We start from the raw sequence: 24110 nt of genomic DNA, 5'->3' as shown, positions 1-24110 counted from the left end.
GGGCTGATATGTACTTGGCTAGGATGCGGCCTTGTAGCCAAGCTGCAGCCTTAAGGGCTGATGTGTACTTGGCTGGGATGCGGCCTTGTGGCCGAGTTGCAGCCTTGAGGGCTGATGTGTACTTGGCTAGGATGCGACTGACACAGCCGTGATATGATAACATAAGTCCACTCAGACGCAGCAGTGCGGCTGAGACTGCTGTAAGGTTGGTAACTACTAGTCCACTCAGACACCACAGTGCGGTTGAGACGGAAGAGATTACGCTGACAGGAGGTACTGGATAACAACACGAGAATGATCTCCACATACGGAACCAGAAGCCATGTAATAAACGCTATAGCCGGCATCAGAGCAGGGACTCAGCGGACGTGAAAAAGGAGAGAGCTCCAATCAGGAGAGGGAGGAGAGCAGCCATGTAGCAGGACCTCACGAAGTATCAGCCCGGCGTCCTAGTCTCCCAGCAACATGCAACGTCGTCTTGTGACAGTACATCCCCTTGACGAGGAGTTAAGGAACCCCTAGAACCGGGTTTATCTGGGAAGTTCTCAACAAAACCTTTTTTTTAAGGCATGAGCATGCAAAGATTTTTCGGAGACCTAGAAACGCTCCTCCGGCCAGTACCCCTTCCAGTAAACCAAGAATTGTAAACCTCTTTGTGAAAATCTGGAAACTAAAATCTTTTCCACAATGAATTCTCGATGGCTCTGGATATGAACAGGAGAAGGTCTTACTGGATGTCTGGAACTGAACCTGGCACAAGAAAAAATTGGTTTGAGAAGAGTGCAATGGAATGTATTGTTGAGTGTGTTGGGTAACTTCAGCCGAAAAGCAACAGGATTGATCTGAGAGATGATTCTGAAGGGGCCATCCACGACCGAGCCACACATACCTTAGCTAGTGTACACATATTGACAATGTATTGTTTAAGATATCTGTCCACTACCTCATCGTCCATAGAGCCTAAACAGCACGTCAATGGCGTAGCTAAAGTGGGAGCAATACCTGTATTGGACAAAACTCTCAGAACCTTATTCCAAAAAGTGCTAACCACCAGACAATCCCATAGAAGGTGCCAGAAAGTACCGCTACTAATTTTACACTTAGGGCATATGTCAGATGCTCTCCCCCCAAATCTCAGCAAACGAACAGGAGTTAAATAGGTACGGTGTAAAATAAACAGTTGAATCTGTTGAAATCTTATAGAAGTTGTGGAAATACGAGGAGCTTCTAGAGCATTATCCCATTCCGCATCACTTATAAGGCCAATATCTCTCTCCCACTTTGATCTAAGATGTGGTAAACTATCCTTATGATAAGAAGACAATATATAGAAGTATAAGTAAGAAAGCGTCTTCCGGGGACCTAAAGATAAAAGGAATGACTTCAATGGGGATATTTGAATTAGAGGAGGGCCATCTGAAAATTGAGCCGAGAGAGCATGCCGTAATTGTAAATATCTATAGAAATATGATTGAGGGAGATGATGAGCTTCTTGGAGTTGTGCAAATGATTTAAGAATTGAAGTGTCATATAAATGACCCAATGTAGTTACACCGTTAGAACCCCATGTCACCTCAAGCTGTAAAGAGGCCAGTTCAGGTAATATACGATAACTACATAGAGAAGTGTCTGGATCTAATCCCGTAAACTGTAGAATACTAGATACCAATTTCCATATCTTAATAGCTTGCATCAACAGGGGAGGGCCTTTCTGTATAATTCTACCCGCAAGCAAGGCCTGCAATGGTGTAAAGTTAGGGAAAATCTGAGAAACCAACAAAACGTGCAGGGCATTAGGGGAGTCATCTTGAAGCCATAACCGTATATGTGCCATCTGCGCCGCATAATAATAAAATTTAAAATTTGGAAGAGCCAAACCTCCCCCAGACCTAGATCGGGTCAGAGCTGCCAATTGAATACGTGGTCGACGATTCACCCAGACCAATGAAGAAAGAAGACTATTCAAACGCCTAAACAATGTATCTGTAATAAAAACAGGAGAATGCTGCAAAACGTACACAAATTTTGGCTGCACCACCATCTTTATTAAGTTAATTCTACCAGTAACGGTAAGAGGGAGCCGGCGCCAGGACTGAAGTTTGCCCTTTAAGTAGACAAACAGGGGCTCAACATTCAATACTATATAGTCCTTTGGGGAATTAGTTATCCAGATACCTAAATATTTAAATTTATTTACCCAACAGAGAGGGAGAGTGACAATGGGAACAGTCGGATACAACCCCCTAAGAGGAAGGATAGATGATTTGTCCCAGTTTATCTTAAGACCAGAAAAAATACCAAATTGTTCTATGACTTGAAGAACCACAGGCATAGCTGTTACATAGTCAGAGAAAAAAAGTAATAAATCATCTGCATATAAGGAAACTTTGTCCATTCTATTACCCAATTGTAGACCTATAATATCATGGTGAGAACGTATAATACAGGCTAACGGCTCAATAGCCAATGCAAACAGGGTTGGGGACAAGGGGCAACCCTGTCTTGTGCCCCGAGACAGGGGGAAGGATGGGGAGATAAACCCATTCACTGACACCCTGGCAGTAGGGTTCGCATACATAAGCTTTACCCATTTCAAGAACACCGGCCCGAACCCAAAACATAGCATGACCTCCCACAGAAAGGGCCACTCCACAGAGTCAAATGCTTTTGCAGCATCTAATGACACAATAACAGAGGACGATTCTTCGCCATGGGAGGCCTGTAAGTGAGTGTGCAGCCTTCTAATGTTCTCCGACGTCGACTTGCCTGGCATAAATCCTGATTGGTCTGGGTGAACAATCGAAGTAATAGCCGAATAGAAAGGATCTTAGCCAAAATTTTGGCATCTGTGGGATTAGAGAAATTGGCCTATAGGAATCAGGGTATCTAGGGTCCTTCCCGGGTTTAGGGAGCACAACAATTATGGCTTCAGACATAGATGGAGAGAACAAATTATCTTCATAGAGCCCATTAAATAGATCTAAAAGTCTTGGAACAAAGATACGAGCATGTTTTTTATATATCTCTATGGGAATCCCATCAGATCCGGGTGCCTTGTTACCGGGAAAGGAACTAATCGCAGCATCTACCTCCTCCAGGGTCAACGGGGCATCTAAATACGCCCGAGCCTCGGATGACAATTTTGGAAGCCTAGCAGAAGCAACATATAATGACAAAGCATTCACGTCCTCAGTCAACTGTGTTTGATATAAGTTTTTATAAACTAAACTAAAAACCTCTGCAATATCTTGTGTAGATGTGACCATAGAACCCTCAGGCCCAATTAGTTCCGAGACAACAGCAGAAGGACGATCAGCTTGAACCAAGTGTGCCAAAAAACTACCAGTTCTGTCAGCCTGCATATAATATAAATGAGAACGGAATAACAGTCTACGGTTCATTCTATCTGTCAAATGATCAGTCCACTCTGTCTGTGCAGTCAACCATTTTAAACGTGAAGATTCCAACCTGTCCCCCAAGAAATCCAACTCAAGATTTCTACAGGCCATCTCCAAAACATGTTCTTTTTCCCTATAAAATGTTTTTAATTCTGCTACCCTTTTGATCAGAGACCCACGTAAATAGGCCTTGAAGGCGTCCCAAACATTAGCTACAGAGGCAGATCCCACATTGTCAGTGAAATAGCCATCCCACATAACTTCCAGCTCTGAACCTGCACCCATTTGAAGAAGCCAAGAGGGGTGTAGTTTCCATAAACGGAGACCTCTAGGACTACACATATTCAATTCTACTAGAAGTGGGGAGTGATCTGAGATTCCTCTGGCTTTATATTCAATGTTAGTTATATTAGGTACAATAGATGGGGACACCAGGGCCAAATCCAATCTAGAGAAAGAGTGATGCGCGGAGGAAAAACAGGAGAATTGTTGTACTCCAGGGTGTTTAACTCGCCACGCATCAACCCATCCCAAGTCAGTTACAAACTTAGCAAAGCCCTCACCACCTTTAGAAAGAGAACTTGAAGACTCACGCCACTTATCCATAGACTGGTCCATTATATTATTGAAGTCTCCCAAACAGAGCACTGGCGTATCTGGAGAACGGGCCACAAATTCAGCAGCTTTTTTTAAAACGTCATATGAAAAAGGAGGGGGGATGTACACTGCTAACAATAAAATGGGCTTAGAATACAGTACACAATCCAGAAACACATATCTGCCATAAGGGTCAGTTTGGACCGCAGTAAAAGAAAAAGGGACAGATTTATTAATAAGAATGGAGACACCCCTGGATGATGAAGTATGTGAGGAGTGATAAGCCCATCCCACCCATGGTCTTTTTAGAGCTAGTACCTTACTCCCGACCAAATGCGTCTCCATTAGACAAGAAATATCAGGCCCATATTGCTTAATCATTTTAAAGACCAAAGAGCGCTTTAAACGATCATTAACCCCCCGGACATTCCATGTTAAAAGTTTCACCATTGTAATACATTGAACTATAAAGCATAATTGAAGTTACCTTAAAAATAGTGTGGTACAGAAAAAATAAAAAAAAACATTTGTAAGAAAAAGACTGGACAACCCATCCAAAACCACCCCCCACCCTGTATACCCACCCGAACTTAGGCATACTTAAACCCAAAACTAAACTAAACTACACTAAAATCCACAGGATACAACTACTCGATCCTTATAGGCGTAAAAGGCACTGGAATAAAAATAACCACCAATGCAACGGAACTCTCCGGCCATATTTTGACCGAAATATCAACATAAACAACAAAAGAAAAAGAAAAACCCTACCAGGAAAAAAAAAAAAAATATATACCCAGTAAGGGGAGCGGGACATAGAACAATATCCAACCAATATCACAACATAAATATTATTATAGAAATATAAATATTGGAATATCAGAAAAAGGCCTATATAATGTCGTAATGACACTAGCAATTTCTGGCCATAAACAAATATAATCAGCAAATGCAATCAGTACAGTCATTCCGGTGCCATTTGCCTGTTCCCAGGAGATCTCCGGTCCAGCCACGCCGCAGCATCCCGTGGTGTAGAGAAAAATTTTGACTCTCCATCCGCAACCACTCGCAACTTAGATGGAAAAATCATAGCGTACTGATGATTTAAATCCCGGAGACAACGCTTTATTGGAAGGAATTTAGCTCTGTCTTTTTGGACATCCATTGCGAAATCAGGAAACATAGAAATTTTTACACCGTTGCGTTCCAGTGGCCCTTTAACTCGAGCCAATCGAAGCACAGTATCACGATCATGGTAATGAAGAAATTTGGCTATAAATGTGCGCGGTGGAGCGCCAGGCGGCAGGGGACGGGTAGGGATCCGATGCGCTCTCTCCACAGCAAATTGGTTAGTAAATGAGTCTCTGCCACATGTATCCCCCAACCACTTCTCAAGGAATGTTTCAGGTGAAGACCCCTCCTCTCTTTCCGGGAGACCAACGAACCGCACGTTACTGCGGCGCAGTCTGCCCTCCATATCGGAAATTTTATGCTGCATTGCGGACATTTGGGATGTCAGGGAGGCCACTTGAGCCCGTAGTGGGGTCTGGGAATCTTCCAGATTAGATAGACGTGTTTCTGCCTCCCCGACTCTTTCGCGGACCTGCTGGAGACCTTGATGAAGAGAAGATATATCGGATTGAACTTTCTCAATCTTATCTGCCAATTTAGTCTCGCAGGAGGTAACTGCTTCCAGCACTTGTTGCAGCGTAACTTCTGGTGATGAATCTGACGCAGATGCAGCAGGGGGAGGTGGGGTCACAGACTTGGATGTACCCTGGGGATCACAACACACTGGGGGCACAGGAGTAGAGGAACGGGCAAAGCGTTCCAGTTTTGCAGCAGCAGCAGCAGCAGCAGCATGACCTGTTTTCCCCATAGTATTAATATAATGTAGGAGAATAATGTAGGAGACTAGTTATAATATATAAATGCACAGGTAGTGACACAGCAGCAGCAACAGGCAGAGATTCCTCCAAACTTAGAAATCACTTACAAGGAAAGAAGTGTTGCTGAGTCTCACAGTTGCAGAGCGGACAGTTCTTCACACAGAGCAGGGAGAAATAGTGATGTCTGGCAGAACTCCGGCAGTATCAGACTCAGAGATAACCTCCCTGACCCTGACTCTAAACACAAGCCAGGCAGGAGAAGCAGACCAGAAGCTCCCAGCAAAGCCCCCTTGTCAGGCACAGACAGGCTGCATAATACAGAAGCCAACAGGAGAGGAGAGGCCTGGGTGCAGCTCTGGAATCACAGATAGGCAGGCCCAGGGAATGCAATGGAGGCCCTCAAGAGCCACTCTCCTCACTCCACACAGCTCCAACCAAGTCAGCAGGTTCCTGGCAAGGTATGTGAGAGACAGCAGGGTAGTAAGGTTGATATAGGGGTCTCAGGAGGGTTAAGCAGGATTATCAGCCGGAGAGCTCAGAGTCCCTGTGTCGTACACTATTGCTGCCGTGGCCACGCCCCAAAATGTGTATTTTCTACATGTAGGTAGGATATTGTGTATTACATTTATAAGGTGATTATATGCAGTTTTTTTCATATTTTAGAACATAAAATTATTTTATATACTGTATAAGAAAAGCATCCTGTATTTTTTCTGCCATACTAATGGGTTATATGATAGAGTTATCACACTAGCGCAACATCCGCTTTCTTATTTTTAGAAGTGGCTTTTATGTAAGCTTTTTTAAAGCTAACACAGGCTCTTGGGATGTTGCTGCTGATATTTAATACAGAATTATTATTTTTATATGATTATTTACACTAGCGCCAAATTTTCTCTTTTTTTGGTGTAGATGAAAATATCATCTAAGTATACGACAGCTAAAACTCCAAGGAATTCTCTCAATACATCATTAATGAAGTTTTGAAAGACAGCGAGAGCATTAGAAAGATCAAACGGCATGACCAGGTACTCATAGTGGCCAGAATGAGTATTGAAAGCAGTCATCTACTCATCTCCTTTAATCCGGATCAGGTTATAGGCCCCCTGCAGATCGATCTAGGAATAGATGGATGCCTCACGAAGTTTGTCAAAAAGAACTGATATTAATGGTAATGGATAAGAGTTCTTTATTGTGATATTATTTAAACCCCGGAAATCAATACATGGTCAAAGTGACCAGTCTTTCTTCTGCATAAAAACGAATCCAGTTCCAACTGGTACTTTGGAAAGACAGATGAAGCCCTTCTGAAGAGCCTCTTGGATGTACTCCTGCATAGACTGACTCTCCATTAGGGACAAAGCATATAACCTGCCTTTCGGAAGTTTGGCTCCAGCCTGTAACTCAATGGCAAATTTGTATGGACGGTGTGGAAATAGGGTATCAGCTTCCTTTTTAAAAAAGACTTCGGAGAGATCACGATAGGGAGCAGGAACAGCAGATGAAGACTGACTGGATGGTAGCAGTAATTTGTACCGGTAGAGCAAGACATCGTGAAGAACAGGTGGACCCCCACTGAAGAACCTCACCAGACTGCCAGTTGATAACATGGTTATGGTTTCTAAGCCATGGCATCCCCAGAATTATAGGTGCCAGAGGACAATGAAACAGGAACGTAATGTTTTCAGAATGTAAAGCTCCAGTAGAAAGACGGATGGGAGGAGATCGAGAGTTCACTACACCTTTGGAAATAAGATTTCAATCCAGACCAACCACAGAGGACGGTTGAGATAGGGACTCAGGGACCAAACCTAAAGAGTTACAGTAAAAAATTAAATGTCCATGACATTGTGTGCAGAACCACTGTACAGGAAGGCATAAATGTTTAATTCTTTTTCAAGAACTTGGATAACTGAAGTAATAGGGACCAAATTATTGGGAGAAACAGATGGAAGGCCCAGATGTAGCTCCCCCTGTACATCTAGACCTTGCCTTTTCCCGACCTGACTGGGCAAGCATAGGCAGTATGTTCCTTACCACCACAGTATAGACATAACCTAAGTGATAGTCTTCTGCGCTTTTTCTCGGAAAACCTCTAGCTGCATGGGCTCTTCTTGATCAGGAACAGTCACCCAAACTGGAGATCGTGAAGAGAAGGTAGGTAAATCTTTCTCCAGTCTACGCTCCCGAAGCCGACGGTCAATACGGATGGCCAGATGCATTAATCCATCCAGATTTTCAGGAGCAGGATACTGGACAAGGATGTCTTTAATTTGTTTAGAGAGAAATTTACTACAGAGCGCGGGATCGTTCCACCTGCAATCTATAAACCATTGCGAAACTCTGTGCAATAATCTTCTGCTGCTTTCTGCCCTTGTCTTAAGGATCGAAGACTAGCTTCGGCCATGGCTGCTTTGTCGGGGTCATCATACAAAAGACCAAGGGCGGAAAAGATGGTAGTCCAAATGCAAAAGAAACTAAAGTGTCCTCGACTCGGAGTGACAGTTCCTGGACCTTTTGGGTTAAGGCTTGAATTTGTGCACCAAGGACTTGGGCTGGATTTTGAGTGGGATCCATGGTGAGGACAGATGACTCCACTATCTCTGTAAAGTATATTTTTTAGGCCGGCTATAATGTTATGAATCCCTGGGTAGATTCACTAAGATTGATTTTGTTATCAGAAATGAGGAGCACAACAGAATAAAATTAGACTGTGTAAGAAAGTAGCCTAAAGGTCTGCAGAAGTCCAAAAGTCTGATGACAACCAGGGCAAAGATGCCAACCTATGACTGGGTTGCAGCCTCAAGTGCTGATGTGTGCAAAGTTTGAGATGTGAGTAGAATAATAGATACCTTGAGGGCTGGTGTGTATTTGACTCCAGAGCTGCCTTGTGGCTGAGTTGCAGCCTTTAGGGCTGATGTGTCCCTGGCTGAGATGCTGCCTTGTGGCTGAGTTACAGCCTTGAGGACTGATGTGTACCTGGATTAGATGCGGCCTTGTGGCCGAGTTGTAGCCTTGAGGGCTAATGTGTACCTGACTGGAATGTGGCCTTGAGGCCAAGTTGCAGCCTTGAGGGATGATGTGTACTTGGCTGGAATGTGGCCTTGTAGCCAAGTTGCAACCTTGAGGGCTAATACTTGGCTAGGAAGCGGCCATGTGACAGAGTTGCAGCCTGGAGGGCTGATGTGTACTTGGCTGGGATACGACTGAAGACAGTTGTGATGTGATAACAAAAGTCCACTCAGACGCAGCAGTGCGGCTTAGACAGCTGTAAGGTTGGTAACTAATAGTCCACTCACGCAGCATTGCGACTGAGACAGCTGTAAGGTTGGTAACTAATAGTCCACTTGGACACTGCAGTGCGGCTGGGATTGCCGCGGTAAATGTAACTCGAAATCCACTCAGACGCCACAGTGCGGCTGAGACTGAAGATATACACACTGACAGGAGGTGTTGGATAACACCACGAGAATGATCTCCACATACGGAACCGGAAGCCACGTAATGAACGCTATAGCCGGCATCTGAGCAGTGACTCAGCGGAGGTGAAAAAGGAGAGAGCTCCAATCGGTAGAGTGCAGAGATGACGGAGCAGCCAAGTAGGAGGACCTCATGAAGTAACAGCCCAGCAAACTAGTCTCCTAGCAACGGGTCTGAGAGGACTGCCCGGAGCACTGTTGTCAAACAAGATGCAGCGGCGGTTTCTGAGAGCTTTATGGTGCAAATTCAGTAAATTTTATGGCATATAATAATTAGCCTCTATCATCTTATTTATTATGCAATATTGGATATCAGATGGTGATTGAGTGGCTCTTGATAACCACTCTTATGAATTGTCAATGTATCCTTCACATAGTAAAAGCTGTTAACTGTAGTACTGTACACAATTCTAAAGACATAGGGGGAATTCAATTAGCCCTGTTAAATTTTCGCATGCGAAAAACTGGAGTTTTTTGGAGTTTTTGTTTTTTATGCAATTCAATCACATCACGCTTTTTTTGCAAAAAAAAAAAAACAGAATTTACCCGGGAACACACAGAATCCGTGACCTATGTGTTTTCGCAACCGTGAAAATGAAAACTGGTAATTATCTGTGGGTTGTTGTGGGTGGAGACTAGAGAGCCAAGGATTTGCATGCAAGAGTGGATTGATACCCATCATCGGCTTAGGAAGACATGAATCTTGGTCTGCAAGTGTTGAGCTATTTCAGGGTAGAGCACTGAATGTACTAGTGCCATAAATAAAGTAATAAGTGGGACTAAGCAGAATATTTATAATAGTGTGAACACCAATAAATTAACCAGTGCACACTGTTAATAAGTTAAATCAGAATAAAATGTTACAGAACCATTCAAGTAGTGCTCAGCTCCTTCCTACCCTGATGGGGTTGGTTTGTTAACTGTAGAACCTGACTGCAGGGAGTGAGGTATAACGGGAGACAGGAGCCCAACTTCTCTTTGCTGAGGCAGGCAATGAGCTAAAATGGTCGCCCAGCTTCTCCCTGAGGGAGGGGAGAGAGGAGGAGTAAGCCCAGTAGCGGGGAGACTGCAGCAGGGGACACGCCAAAGGGTTGGGGGAGGGAGCTACCGAGACAGCCTAACTCCCCCGTCTGGCATCAACCTCTGGGTAATGGCCACTACATGTAGTAGTGCCCTGTTGCCGAAAGTTACTGTCTAGTCTAGTGGGGGTGTGATGAGGACCTGGCCCCTACTACCAGCACCTACGGGAGTCTCCCTCCCTGGTGGCAACAACCACGATATTTGGTGTTCTGAATATTACATTATTATTATTATTATTAAAACAAAAAGGTGTTTTACTTCAGAAGCAAAAGCTTAGGGACTCCTGTTTTATGTGTGATGGCCTCTATTAGAGAGGCAGAAAGTGGACTCAGTGCCTGATTCAGCTAAGGGAATAGAGTATACTATAGCAAGTAATTGTGAACTTGGACAAACCATGTTACAATGCAAGGGGTGCAAATACATACTTTTTTTGCATGTAGACTAAATACTATTCAATTTAATACCGCATGTGTAAATAACACATTATAACTAACAAGGGCCATAACTAGCTATGGGTGACCTATGCAGCTGCACAGAGGCTCAGTGGGCAGCACCGGTGCCGCCCCAGAGCCCTTGCTTCTGGCTTGCAGGGTGCCTGAAACGGCACCCTGCAGCCAGAAGTAATGCAGCAGTGCCGCCTGTAGCATCAGTTGGACGCTACAGGCAGGCACCCTGCCGTGTTTGCTGCCCCGAGAATATTAAAGACTCTTCGTATACTGCTGCTGAAGTTCCGGGTGCTGATGGTGCTCCGCCCCTATGTGCGATGTCATGCACAAAGGTGCAATACCGGCCCCGGGCCGCCATAGCGCTAGTTACTGCGCTGTTACTAACAACCAATTTACTGCCGATTTCTACCTGCAGCATCTATTTTCTCACACTGTGGACATTGGTTTGCTGATTGCAGTCCTAACCAGATATGTTTTGTTTGCTTACGTTTCATTGTCTCAGAGCCCTAAAAAGCATACCTCTCAACCATCACGATTTTGGCGGGACAATCCCCATGCCCCTTGCCACATTCCTTTTCAAGCACAAGCAACTCTCCCTACTTGTTAAATCACAAAACATTTTTGTGCTTGAGGGCCTGATTCAGAGCCGCTCGCTTGATGTGATCGCTTGCATGATGTGTATGCAAATTGCGTAGACAGTGCTATCGCACAGCAATGCATTAGCACGTCCAGTATTTCTTAGAGCGCAATCACATAGTGTATGCAGACACCCACCAGCCTGTCTTAAGAGGCCCACTGCCCAGGAAGTGTATGCAACCATCGGTACATCAGGCAACATCGGATGCTATCGCAGCGCTTTAGGTTGACCCTTCCGCAAGTACTGCGAGCACTTCAGTGTAAAAACAAACCAGGTGACGTATACTATGATGCTGTCTTTTAATTATGCACACCTCTAAAACGCTGTGAGATAGGTCAGCCCCAGTTACCACCTACTAACGGTTTCCCCTGTCACTCACTCTGCTGGGCTGTCTATGTGCAGCGAACTAATGCATTGTGAACTTTCGCTAAAGTATGTGCACTGCGATGCATACGCACTGCATACCATCGGCAGCAGCGAGGGTATGCATCTTAGCGAGCGGGTCTGAATCAGGCCCAGAGAACAAAAGTCTTTACATCCCTGCTCTACCACCTGAGTATACATTCAAAGGACAAAAGAAAAAGAAAGTTTGGATATGGAAGTGCACTACAGACTGAATATGTAATAATTATACAATTAAAACTATAATCAATACATCTTTATTAATATGTTCATTAATAGATATTCATAATTCCATAGTTAATCCCGAAGCTAAACATTTAAAACAATGATAGTATAGAAGGGACATGAAGTTAAAAAACAAAGTATTTAAAAACTAGGCTGTTTTCTTCACCTATCAATTTGTTATTAGGTTGTCTTGTGACTTATCTCTGCCACCTGTCCTGTGGATCAAGAAGTCTGCTCAGCATGCAGGCTGCAACACCTCCAGTGTGAGCATTAGACTGTGCTATTCCTTCCAGGTTACTTATTCACTTGAGTTTTCTTCTATCTGCGAACTCTGCAGATTCCTGATTAGAATAGTTAGCCTGATTCAGCTTCAGACGGAATTGCAAAGCTGCACACAAGCAGCTTTGCAATTCCGTCCTTGGAATTATGGTAATGCAGCAAGAGCCATCACGCCTCCTGCATGCATTACTTATCCGAGCTGCATTGTCCACCGCAGCATCGGATAAACTGCGGGAACATTAGCCGGCTTGTCTGACTCATGAGGTCACGCTAGCCGGCCGCCACAGATGAGAGAAAGAGGCCAGGAAATCTCCGTCAGTTGACGGAGATGCTGGCCCCTTCCCTCCCCCCACAACAGCAGCAACACACGTCCGTTTCTGGAAACGGAGGCCATCGCTGCTCCCCCAAACGTCAGCAAACTGTCAATCACTGACAGACTGTTGCCGCACTGTGTGCACATGTGCAGTACGGGTCAGGAATCTGCGTTCAGCAGTGCACTAGCATGCACTGTTGAATAAAGCCCAGTTGAATAAAGCCCAGTGTGTGCCGTCCAAATAGTAGTGATGGTCTTGAACTGCAGAGACTGACGATGCATTGCTCTCTTTGCCTGCTGTTCTCGCCGCACTTCCACAGCATGCTAGTACTTAGGCTGCACGACAGAGTTCCCTCCAAAACTGAGTATGGGCGCAGCCATGTTGGACTCAGTCACCTGACTTTCTTCCACCACTCTAAGCGCTGCTCCCAGACCACCTGATCGCATCAGCCAATCTCCTTGAGACCCAGGTTATAAAGTTCTTCCACTGGCAGCATTCTGTGCTTGAGCTTCATCTCTACTAGACGTCCAAGGCTTCAGCTCCCTGGCTAGTTGTCTATGGTTCACTTGTCTACTCCAGCGGTGATTCCACTCCAGCTCCAGGTGTGCTATAGTCTGGTCCCACTCCAGCTCCAGTTGTGCAAAGTCCAGTCCAAATCTGGCTCCAGCTTCTGCTATAGGCCGGTCCCAATCTAGCTCCAGTTGTGCTATAGTCTGGTCCAAATCCGGTTCAATTTGTGCTACAATCCCAATCCGGCTCCAGTTTGTGTTCCAGTCCAGTCCCAATCTGGCCCCAGGTTGAGCTTTAGTTCGATCCCAATCTGATCCTAGTTTGTGTTACATTCCGGGCCTAGCCCAGTCCAGTTACAGTACTGTTCTGCTGCCAATATCTATCCATACCCAGCCTGTACTGACTCTTGAGTGCGGTCTCTATTGGTTCCTGCAGTTACCACCTTTGTCTCAGAACTCTTTTCAGCTACACCATCCATGAGAATGTGTTACAGACGGCCTTCCCTGCTTCAGGCCTCCGAAGCTACTAGAAAGCAAGTATCTGGGTCTCTCCCGGACACTCCTGAGTCCCCAATCCTGACAATATCTTGCTTACTTGGTAGATGAGAAAAACAAAACAAATATTCAGTTAAATGCCACTGCTATATCTCATCCAGCACTTAATTATAGATACTGGGGCTGATTCTGAGTCGCACACAAGTTGCAATGCACATGGATCTTGCAGATTTCAGCATACTGCGCATGCGTCAAGGAAAGAAGTCAATTTCTGTGCATGCACCAGAACAGGTATCTGCACACATACAAAGATCGCTAGTGCATATGGATTGATCCGCCCACTCTCTGTGAAATGGGCCTTTCTGCCCAGCGACCACTCAAACCTTTCATGTCAAGAATGTCATGGCTACATTGTCTGCATTGCCTATTTGTGGTTAATAGTAGGTAGTCACATAGGTAAAGAAAGAACTAGGATGTAAATTCCCTATAAGGGAATTCCACATTTTCAAAATATTCACTAATGAAGGGAGGCTGGCATGCACAGTGTAATGGTACAGGCTAGGGTGTATGAAGTCATTATGTAGACATTAAGAATGTAAACATGGACAAAATGTCGACAGTGAAAATGTCAACATGGACCAAGTCAATTTTAGGGTTATGCAGAGTACACACTAAACGATCTCTGAAACGATGGGACACGGCATCGGCAAGTGCATACACACTTGCCAATGCCGGGAGCATGCATCGTCAGCAACATAGCCGGTACACACTGGCAGATGTGGATGATATATTGTCCGATCCGCCGGATCGCATGACATATCGTCTAGTGTGTACCCCAGCTTTAGGCTGCGCTTAAGTTTAGGGTTAGAGCTAAAATCCACTGAAAAAGCTATGTTGACATGCAGACTGACGCTATTGTAAAGGTTCATAATGTAAATGTCGACACTTTCTACCACATCTGACTAGTGGTATATAGGGTGGAGAAGAAAAAAGTTGGTGGTATTGAGAATGAAATCACAAGTTGGTGATATATAGTATACAGCAGGTGTGTTCAACCAGACAGAGAATAATGGTCCGAATCAAGTAAGCAAAAGGAGTAGATTTACTAAAGCTTCTAAAAATTGAAAGTGATGATGTTGCCGATAGAATCAGATTCTAGGATTAAATAGAGAAGTCATAGCTAGAAACTGATTTGTTGCTATTTGCAATGCCACCATTTTTAGAAGCGTTAGTAAATTTACCCTAAGGCCTCACAGTATGTTAAAGATACTAAACATTCTTTACTTTCCCTTGCATCTCACAGAGGTGCAAGCAAAAATAAGAAATATTTTCTGTATCATATTATATAGAAATGTGCGCAGAAGTACATTGTGCAATGCTGCACAGGGACTACACATTTAATTAAACGTGCTTCTAACAGCCAAAATGTAGCTATTCATCCACGTTTTTCTTTTATGTGTGCGTGCATACATACACAGTAGAAGTATATACATACAAACACATCTGAAAATGTAACTTAAATTTACAATATATTAAGACAAAAAAAAAATGTCTATTTACTCTGTGTTGCAAATTTTGATTGCATTGGATTTTTAGGCAATCCTACAACCTCCCCACATGCTTCTTTTCATGTCCTCAAACCTATTCACTTTCTCTCAGACTTCCTTACATGCACATTAAACATCCATCACATGCCCATCAAACTCCCCCCACCATCATCATACACACACCTGCTCCCATATGCCTATCAGACCACATAATGTTGAAACAGTTTAGTTTCTTGATCCCTACAAATTGTTATTTGCATGATACAACGCATTATATAATACAAATAATGAACTAATCCAGAAGATTAAGTATATTTTACATGTTTATTCTAGAAACACAATACTGAAAGAACATACCTTTATTAAAGAAGTGATCACGATAGCTCCAGCATTCACCATTGGATTGTGTGGTTTTTCTGCAATGAAATAAAAGATTGCAAGTTTTTTTGTTTTATGAATCAAAGAAAACACAGTATATATTTTCAAATAGATTTCCAAACTTGCATTGAATAATTGACACAAGAACTAATTCAGATACAGATCATCAACTGATCTTAAAATGGCATCAATTTAATTTCTCAAGAACAGAAAAAATCTGAACTAACTGTCCACAACCTATCATTCTAGTACAAACTGGAAAGTTCTCCACTTGACATGCTCTGGATAAGCAATACTGTAGAATTATTTAGTGATTAAAAACTGTAATTTTTTCACACATTCTAAAAGCTTTACATTGCTATAAATCTTGATTAAGTTTTTAATTATTCTGGCTGGGTATGAGATCCCGACTGTTTAGAATGCTGATGGTCAGAATATCGACAGCGGTATCCTGAAGGTGAAAATCCAGGCAGATTTTGGAAAGTATTTAATCCAAATCTAAAACCCTTACCCCTAATCCGAACCCTCTCTTCCCGCAGCCTAACCCTAACCCACCCCTCCAACAGCCTAACCATCCCATCACGCAGCCTAAACCAAACCCTCCCCCTAGTGCCTAACCCTAACTCTAAAACATACTGGCGGAATCTGTTGGGATTGTAACTGTCAGGATGCCGCTGTCGGTAACTTGACCATCGGCATTCTGACGGTCGGGATCCTGACTACATCCAGAATGTTCCGCTGTGGGAATGAAAAATAATAGATGAAAGAAAATTATCTTTTTTAATGAGTATATTTAGGAGCTCATTCAGATCCGCTCGCTAAAATGCATACTCTCACTGCTGCTGATGGTATGCAGTGTGTATGCATTGTGCGCATGCATCACAATGAGCGTGCGCATACCTTAGTGAAAGTTCACAATGCATTAGCTTGCTGCGCATAGACAGACCAGCAGAGTGAGTGACAGGGGAAGCCGTTTGTAGGTGGTAACTGGGGCTGGCCATTAAAAACGGGGGAGTGGAGGTGCAAACGCAGGCATGCCTGAGCATTTCAACGGCGTTTTAGAGGTGTGCATAATTATAAGACAGCATCATAGTACACGTCACCTGGCTTGTTTTTATACTGAAGTGCTCACAGTGCTTGCGGCAGGGTATGGTCAACCTAAAGTGCTGCGATAGCATCCGATGTTACCCGATGGTTGCATACACTTCCTGGACATGACGTGCACAAGTAGGCCTCTTAAGACAGGCTGGTGGGTGTCTGCATACACTATGTGATCGCGTTCTAAGAAATACTGGACGTGCTAATGCATTGATGTGCGTTAGCACTGCCTACACAATTTGCATACACATCGTGCGAGCGGCTCTGAATCAGGCCCTTAGTTCTAAGACAATAAAAACAAATATGGAGCACTGTCCAAAGTTAAACAGTGGGTAGAAATATAACCAAAATGTATTCAGGCAATGGGCCCGATTCACTAGCGTTCGCAACTGCAATTACCTTTGCAATCGGCCAATTGTTGCGTTCTGCGCATGAATAGTAGTGCACATGCGTGGACCAGCCACTGCTATTTGGAAGCACCGTTTAGGGGTGGTGATGGGGGGGCTGTGGGTGGTCAGCAAAACGCAGGCATGCCACTGTGTTTGAATGCTGTTGCAGAGCGATGCCACTGCAATGCCATACGCAGCTTGTGTACTCACTGCATGTGACGAGGTTAGCAATTTCTGAGTAAGGTCAGAGCTTGTGCAAGTGTGCGTGAGGCTGCAATGAATCCTTGCATAACTAGGAGTGGACTACTAGTTGACTATCTATACACTGTATTACCCTTTTCTGTATATGGTTTTGATTTACTCGAGGAGTATTACTTTTCTATAAATACATACTAAGCTAATTCTGTTCTATACTTTGTGTTATTTTACCTTTTAGGATTAATACAGATTCCATATTGACGTAACCTTTAACGTTCCGTACCTCGATATGGGATGTACATCTGAACATGTCGGCATCTGCAGAATGTCAATATATTCACAATGTCAACATGTGAAATGCTGACATTCTACATGGACCTACTGTATAACAAATGGGTGGTGTGAAACTAGCGCTAGATTTTCAGAAAAATCCAGTTTATAGTGGGATAAGAATAAATAAAAATCTCTCCACAAATCAAAGAACACTGTGGTTAAATTTCAAATATTTTTTTCTTTTGTAGCCTTGTTGCTGATATACTAATAGGTCTGACCAGGGCTTAAAGTGGTCCTGGAGAGGTGGTGGAACTCATCTCCCCCCCCCTCCGCCACACTAGTCTAGCAGGCCAAAACAAGTGTGAAAACTGTTCTTTACACACACACTATTGTGTATAGGAACCGGTAAAGTGAATGGCGGGGGGCCTTTCCTAAGGCAAGGAAATGGGGGGGAGGATGAGGGGAAGAAATAACCAAACAACCGGTGAGAAAGAAAGATAATGACTACAGTTTACAGGGGGGAAAATAAGAGAATATTTTATAAGAGAATAATCCTATTCCCTGCTTTAGGAATAATAACTGTATACATATATGTGATTAAATATATACGAAGGAGTACTGAATAATGTGTATAAAATAGCCACATAATTCATTTAGAATTTATTTATAGTGCATGAAATATATAAATGTATTTAAAGAGCTACAGTATATTTGTTTTTTAAATAAACGAGATATGGTATAAAGAAGATATATTATAAATTGGAATTATAAAGGCAGAAACATTATAAATGCATATACTCTTAATGATATTTAAAGTCAATATCCACAGCAATTAAAGAAGGACCAATCAAGAAGCATCAGGAGCGATTTAAGGCATGACAGTCAGTGCAGGACTTATCCCTGCCGAAGCCCCTAAGGGTAGAAACGCGTTGGTAGGAACCTTGTATGACTGTCTGTTGTTGTCCCAGGACATGATAACCAGAGGATGTGGAACCCAGAAGACTGCATTCCAAGCAGCCGGGAAGTAGCGCCAAGACACCAGAGAGACCCTCGAGGAAGATACAGCTGTATGCTGCGGGAGACCGGACCATACAAGGTGGGAATTGAGACACTGGCGCTCTAAGAATATACAACGAAAGGAAGGGTGAGTGTGGTACAACGGAGCGAACTCTGTGTTTATAATCAACAGGAACGTGCTGGGAGCAATTTACAAACACTGTGCGGGACATTATATACGCGTATACAGATCTAAGACATACGGACATTGGGCCTGATTCAGAGCCGGACGCTATTTGAGCTTGCTCGTTCAGAAAATAGGGGTGGCTATTCAAATGAACCGTTCGCTCTTTGCGGTCTGTTCATGCCTCTAGGTCTGAACGAGCGAACAAAACTTGCGGTCGTTTTTTTGAAAAAATACGCCCACTGGCCGCTCGCATCCTACGTCATGTCCGCTATTTATTAGATTAATCGAGTACATCGACCAGGGTATGAACTGCTCGGTATTCTTGGGGTTGGTTTTTGCTACCACAATTTTGCGAGCAGTTCTGGCTATAAAATAACCCAGTGACGTGGTCAATGACGCCGCTGTATTAATTATGCACACCCTTAAAACGCCCGTTTTGACCTTTAAGCACGCCTGTGTTCGTATCTCCACTCCCCGTTTTCAAGCACCTTCCCCTGTTACCACCCACATACGCCTCATTCTGTCACTCAAAATAGCAGGCATTCGCTATTTTGCGAGCACACGATTTTCGGCCGCATGACTGGTTCGCGCATGCGTATTACGATCCATACGCATGCGCAGTTGGGCAAACATCGCTCGGAGCGAACGAGCGGCCGCTTACGAGCGGCTCTGAATCAGGCCCATTGTCTATTTAAATTAAGCTATTAGCCAGTCAGGCTAGGATAACATTTACACTGCAGTTTAGACAGTACCACTATCAGTGAATACATATACATTAAGATGACTTTTATAACCTATTGTATGTATACAGTGGGTGTTTAATATTTCAAAAGGTTATAAATTGTTAGTTATTTTTATGTGAATCTTATAACTTTTTTTTTAACAATCAAGTTACCACTGCACACTGCGTTTTATTAAGTAGTATTATGAATTGTGCACCATATGTTTTAAATTGTAAAAAATTACCTTATGTTCCAAATATACAGTAGATTTTCTGTTCCTACCCATATATCGCGGTCCCCTCTCTCCTTCCCTATCTATTCTTTTTCCCATTCTGAATACTAATGGATATGCGGAATCATTAATTGTCTAGTTGATCAGACCTATTTATATATAAGCGACAAGGCTACAAAAAAAAAAGAAGATATTTGAAAGTAACCAGTGTTCTTTGATTTGTGGAGATGTTTTTATATATCTTTATATATTCTTAACCCATTATAAATTGGGTTTTTCAGAAAATCTAGCGCTAGTTTTATGCCACACCTTTATTATTTATGCTCTAGGGTTTAGTGTACCCTGATAAGTGTGAATTAAGCTGCAATTTTGGGTTGTCTGAAGTGCATGTTTTACAGTTTATTTCTTACCATTTTACATGGACCAGCAGCAGAGGGCAGAGCCGGATTATAGGGAGGAGTGGGGTGTAGCAGTCGCCCATGGGCCCCACACTACCGCAGATATTGCCCCGATCTGGCTGGCTCCCGGCAGCAGTGTATTACATCACGTCTGCTGCTGGGAGCCGGTTCCCATGTAACTTGAAGTTCTTAAGTGCAGTTTCCACATACATAGGAACACAGAATTTGACAGAAGATAAAACCACTTGGACCACCTGGTCTGCCCTTTATTACCTTTTGGTAACCTCAACCCCATGTTATCCTCAGATCTTTGTAAGGATATTCTTATGCCTATCCCAAGCATGATTAAATTTCTCTTCTGTCTTAGCCTCTACCACCTCTGATGGAAGGCTATTCCAATTATTAACTACCCTCTCCTGCTACCGATTTCTCTCCCTATGCAACAAAGCATCTGACTTTCCTTTCTAAATGCTTTGTTACATTGCTTACCTGCCTTTAAGTCACATGAAATAGTGACTCTTAGATCCCTTTCCTCCTCTGTAGCTTCCATTAGAGTAATCTTGATACTATATTTAGCCTTTGGGTTTTTGAGACCTAAGTTCATGATTTTGCATTTTTTTTAGCATTAAACTGTAGTTACCATGCTCTTGATCAGATCCTCCATCATTTGTCTTACCTCTCCTGGTGTGTCTACCCTGTTGCATACTTTTGTGTCATCTGCAAAAAGGCATACTTTCCCTTCAATAACATATCCAATGTCACCAATAAAGATATTAAAAAGCACTGGTCCAAGTACAGATCCTTGGGGTACACCACTTGTAACATTTCCATCCTGAAACTGCACTCCATTTACTACAACTCTCTGTTTCCTATCCTGCAACCAAGTTTTTATCAATTTAACAGTCTTAGAATCCAATCCCAAGCTTTCAACTTTATCAGACTGCGATGTGGGAACATGTCTAAAGCCTTACTAAAGTCTAGATGAGCTACATCTACGGCCCCCCCTTGATCTACTGTATTACTTTAGTCACCCAGACAAAAAAGTCAATAAGATTTATTTGGCATGATCTCCCCAGTAAACCCATGCTATCTGGAATCCTGCAATTTGCTGGATTTGAGATGTTCCACAAATCTTTCTCTTAATAGTGTTTCCATTATTTTCCCTACTACTGATGTTAGGGTCACTGGTTGATGTTTCCTTGCCACTTCCTTACTTCCACTTTTGTGCAGTGGGACTACGGGTCCAATTCAGCAACGCAGATTCCTGATGGTCGGGAATCTGCGCAGGCATCTCGTTCTGCACATGTGCAGAATGGGTCTGAGACCCCACAAGCAGACTGGCAGCAGACTGTCATTGACTGACAGTCTACTGTCGTTTGTAGGGGAGGGGATGGCCTCCGTTTTCCCGAAACTGAGGCGTGTCGCTGCCATTGGGGGGGGGAGGAAGAGGCCAGAGTCTACTTCAGCTAACGGAGATTTCCTGGCCTCTTTCTCTCATCTGCGGTGGCCGGCTTGCGTGACCCCATGGGCCACATAGATGGTTGATGTTCCCGCAGATTATCCGATGCTGCGGTGGACAATGCAGCTCAGATAATTAATGCATGCAGGAGGCATGATGCCTCCTGCTGCATTACCATAATTGCAAGGGCGTGCAGCTTTGCAATTCTGTCCCAAGCTGAATCAGGCCCCACATTCACTCTTCTAGTCCTGTAGCTAGTGACTGGTTGAATAATTCTGTTAGTGGTATTACCAGTACCCCTTTAACCTCTTTTAGTTCACATCTGGCCCCAATGATTTATCCACTTTCAGATTTGACAGTTCTGTTAGTACCTTCTCCTCTATAAATGTACTTATATCTTTTTCATTATTATGTATGTCCTTGCAACTTAACTGTGGCCCCTTTAGTGAATACTGAGCACAAATAATTATTTAGATGATCTGCTATGGCCTTCTCACCCTCCACCAGACTCTCAATGTCTGTTGTAAGTCGTCTTATTCCACCATTTGAATTTCTCCTTCCACTTATAGTATGCACTCTTTACCTACTGACTGGGCCATTTTCTCCTCAGTTTGTCCCTTTACATGTCTGGTCACCTTTTTAGCCTACTTCCATCTGACAAGATACACCTCTTTGTCTTCATTATTCTGAGTCTGCTTAGATTTCCTACATGTCCTCATTTTTGCTTTCACATTAGTTGATACCTTTTTTGTGAACCATACTGGCATCCTTTTCCTAATGTACTTTTCCTAACCCTTTTGATACAAAGATCTTCTGCTTTTAATATTGCATTTTTTTATTTTTTCACACCGCTTCTGCACTCGTCCAATCTGCCAATGAATCGCTTGAATTGATTAATACCTCTTCTTTCAAAGCCATTTTAGTGATGTCCTGCAAATGGTTCCTGTCCAGTTGTTTCCCCTAGCCTGCTGGTCTATAGATCACCCCAGTGCGAATAATGTCCTTCTCCCCCGTTTCTATGGTCACCTAAAGGCCCTCAGTTTTTTCTTCAATATTTTGTATTGAAGTAGTCTTTATGTAATTTTTCACATACATTTTCTAATTTTTCCCATTCTGTCCTTTCTAAATAAAGTATTTCTTGGCATAGGCATAACTACAATAGATGCAAGGGTGCAGCTGCTATGGGGCCAAGCTTACATGTGTTATATAGATTTTTCACCATTGGGTGGTACATAGGGGCCCTTACATACTTTTGCTATGGGGCCTTCAAATACCTAGTTATGCCCCAGTATCTTGGTATAGCAATGTCCCAGTCATGATTTTCACTGCACCATAAGTCCATAATAGCCACAAAATCCAGATCATCCCTTGTCACTATTGCTATTAGTTCCTGAGGCAGTACTAGCATGTATTGTGGCCACAGCTCTGGGTCTGTGATACAGACCAGTGTAGCTGGGTGATGGCTGCGGGACCTTCTGCTGTGCTAGCAGGCACATATAGACCCCTGCGTTATGTGCTGCTGGGTCTGTGTCCGGTTCCCTGTTACCAGGCAGCAGACTGTCATTGACTGACAGTCTACTGTCGTTTGTAGGGGAGGGGATAGCCTCCGTTTTCCCACAACTGAGGCGTGGTGCTGCCCTTGGGGGGGAAGGAAGAGGCCAGAGTCTCCGTCAGCTAACGGAGATTTCCTGGCCTCTTTCTCACATCTGCGGTGGCCGGCTTGCGTGACCCCATGGGCCACTTAGCTGGTCGATGTTCCCGCAGATTACCAGGGAACCCCCGGCCAGCCACCTTTACCACATCTGTACTGCTGTGTTTGCAGCATTGACATGGATGTGGGCTGGAGCTTGCACACATGAGCAGCAAGAAGGATCCGGTTTTGCGCTCCACATAGCACAGTGAGTCACAAACAAAACACATTTTTTTTTCTTATACTCCATTATGTCTGTATTGGTATATACTGATGCGCCATCCTCATTTTAAATACAAATTGAATTGAAAAAATATATACCATTACCTTTTATAACTCTACTACTACATATCTTAGCATAGTGGCGCAGCACTCATGCTGTCAATTTTAATGGCAACATAGTAGCGCAGCGCGGGAGGGAGGGAGGTGCCAGTAGTTGTGGTTCCCGACAATTTAGTTGCCCGGGGCACCCACAAACCTTAATCCGGCCCTGGCGGAAGATTAGGGTTAGGCTACAGGAGGGAAGGGTTAGAGATGATCACCTGGGGGGGGGGGGGGGGGGGGAGGGTTAGAATTAGGCACTAGGGGAAGGAGCAATGATTAAAATTTAGCACACTTACCACTGGAAGCGACACAAAACCCACCTGGCCAGGTACTGTAAGTCACCACCAGTGCTGTTTATGTCGGCATTCTAATCATGTAGACATTTTCCAGTGTTGACATGTCAGCATTATGACCATGTCAACATTATGAATACTACACCCCACTAACATACCTCTGGACACAGAACTGA

At 43.6% G+C, this 24110-nt stretch overlaps 1 protein-coding gene across 3 annotated transcripts in view; it reads right to left on the bottom strand.

Moving 5' to 3' along the window:
* LOC148454597 (glutaminase kidney isoform, mitochondrial-like) overlaps nt 1-24110 on the bottom strand; it is a 600729-nt gene that overhangs the window by 343028 nt on the left and 233591 nt on the right. For all 3 annotated transcript variants that reach the window (XM_088460752.1, XM_088460753.1, XM_088460754.1), the window contains exon 7: nt 15655-15713. In XM_088460752.1, the coding sequence (XP_088316878.1) occupies nt 15655-15713 (59 nt within the window). The remainder of the gene's footprint in view (nt 1-15654; nt 15714-24110) is intronic.

This window comes from Taudactylus pleione, unplaced genomic scaffold (assembly GCF_031769625.1).
Source record: "Taudactylus pleione unplaced genomic scaffold, aTauple2 ptg000977l, whole genome shotgun sequence".
Classification (NCBI taxonomy): domain Eukaryota; kingdom Metazoa; phylum Chordata; class Amphibia; order Anura; family Myobatrachidae; genus Taudactylus; species Taudactylus pleione.
This window is presented reverse-complemented; position numbering and strand designations above follow the sequence as displayed.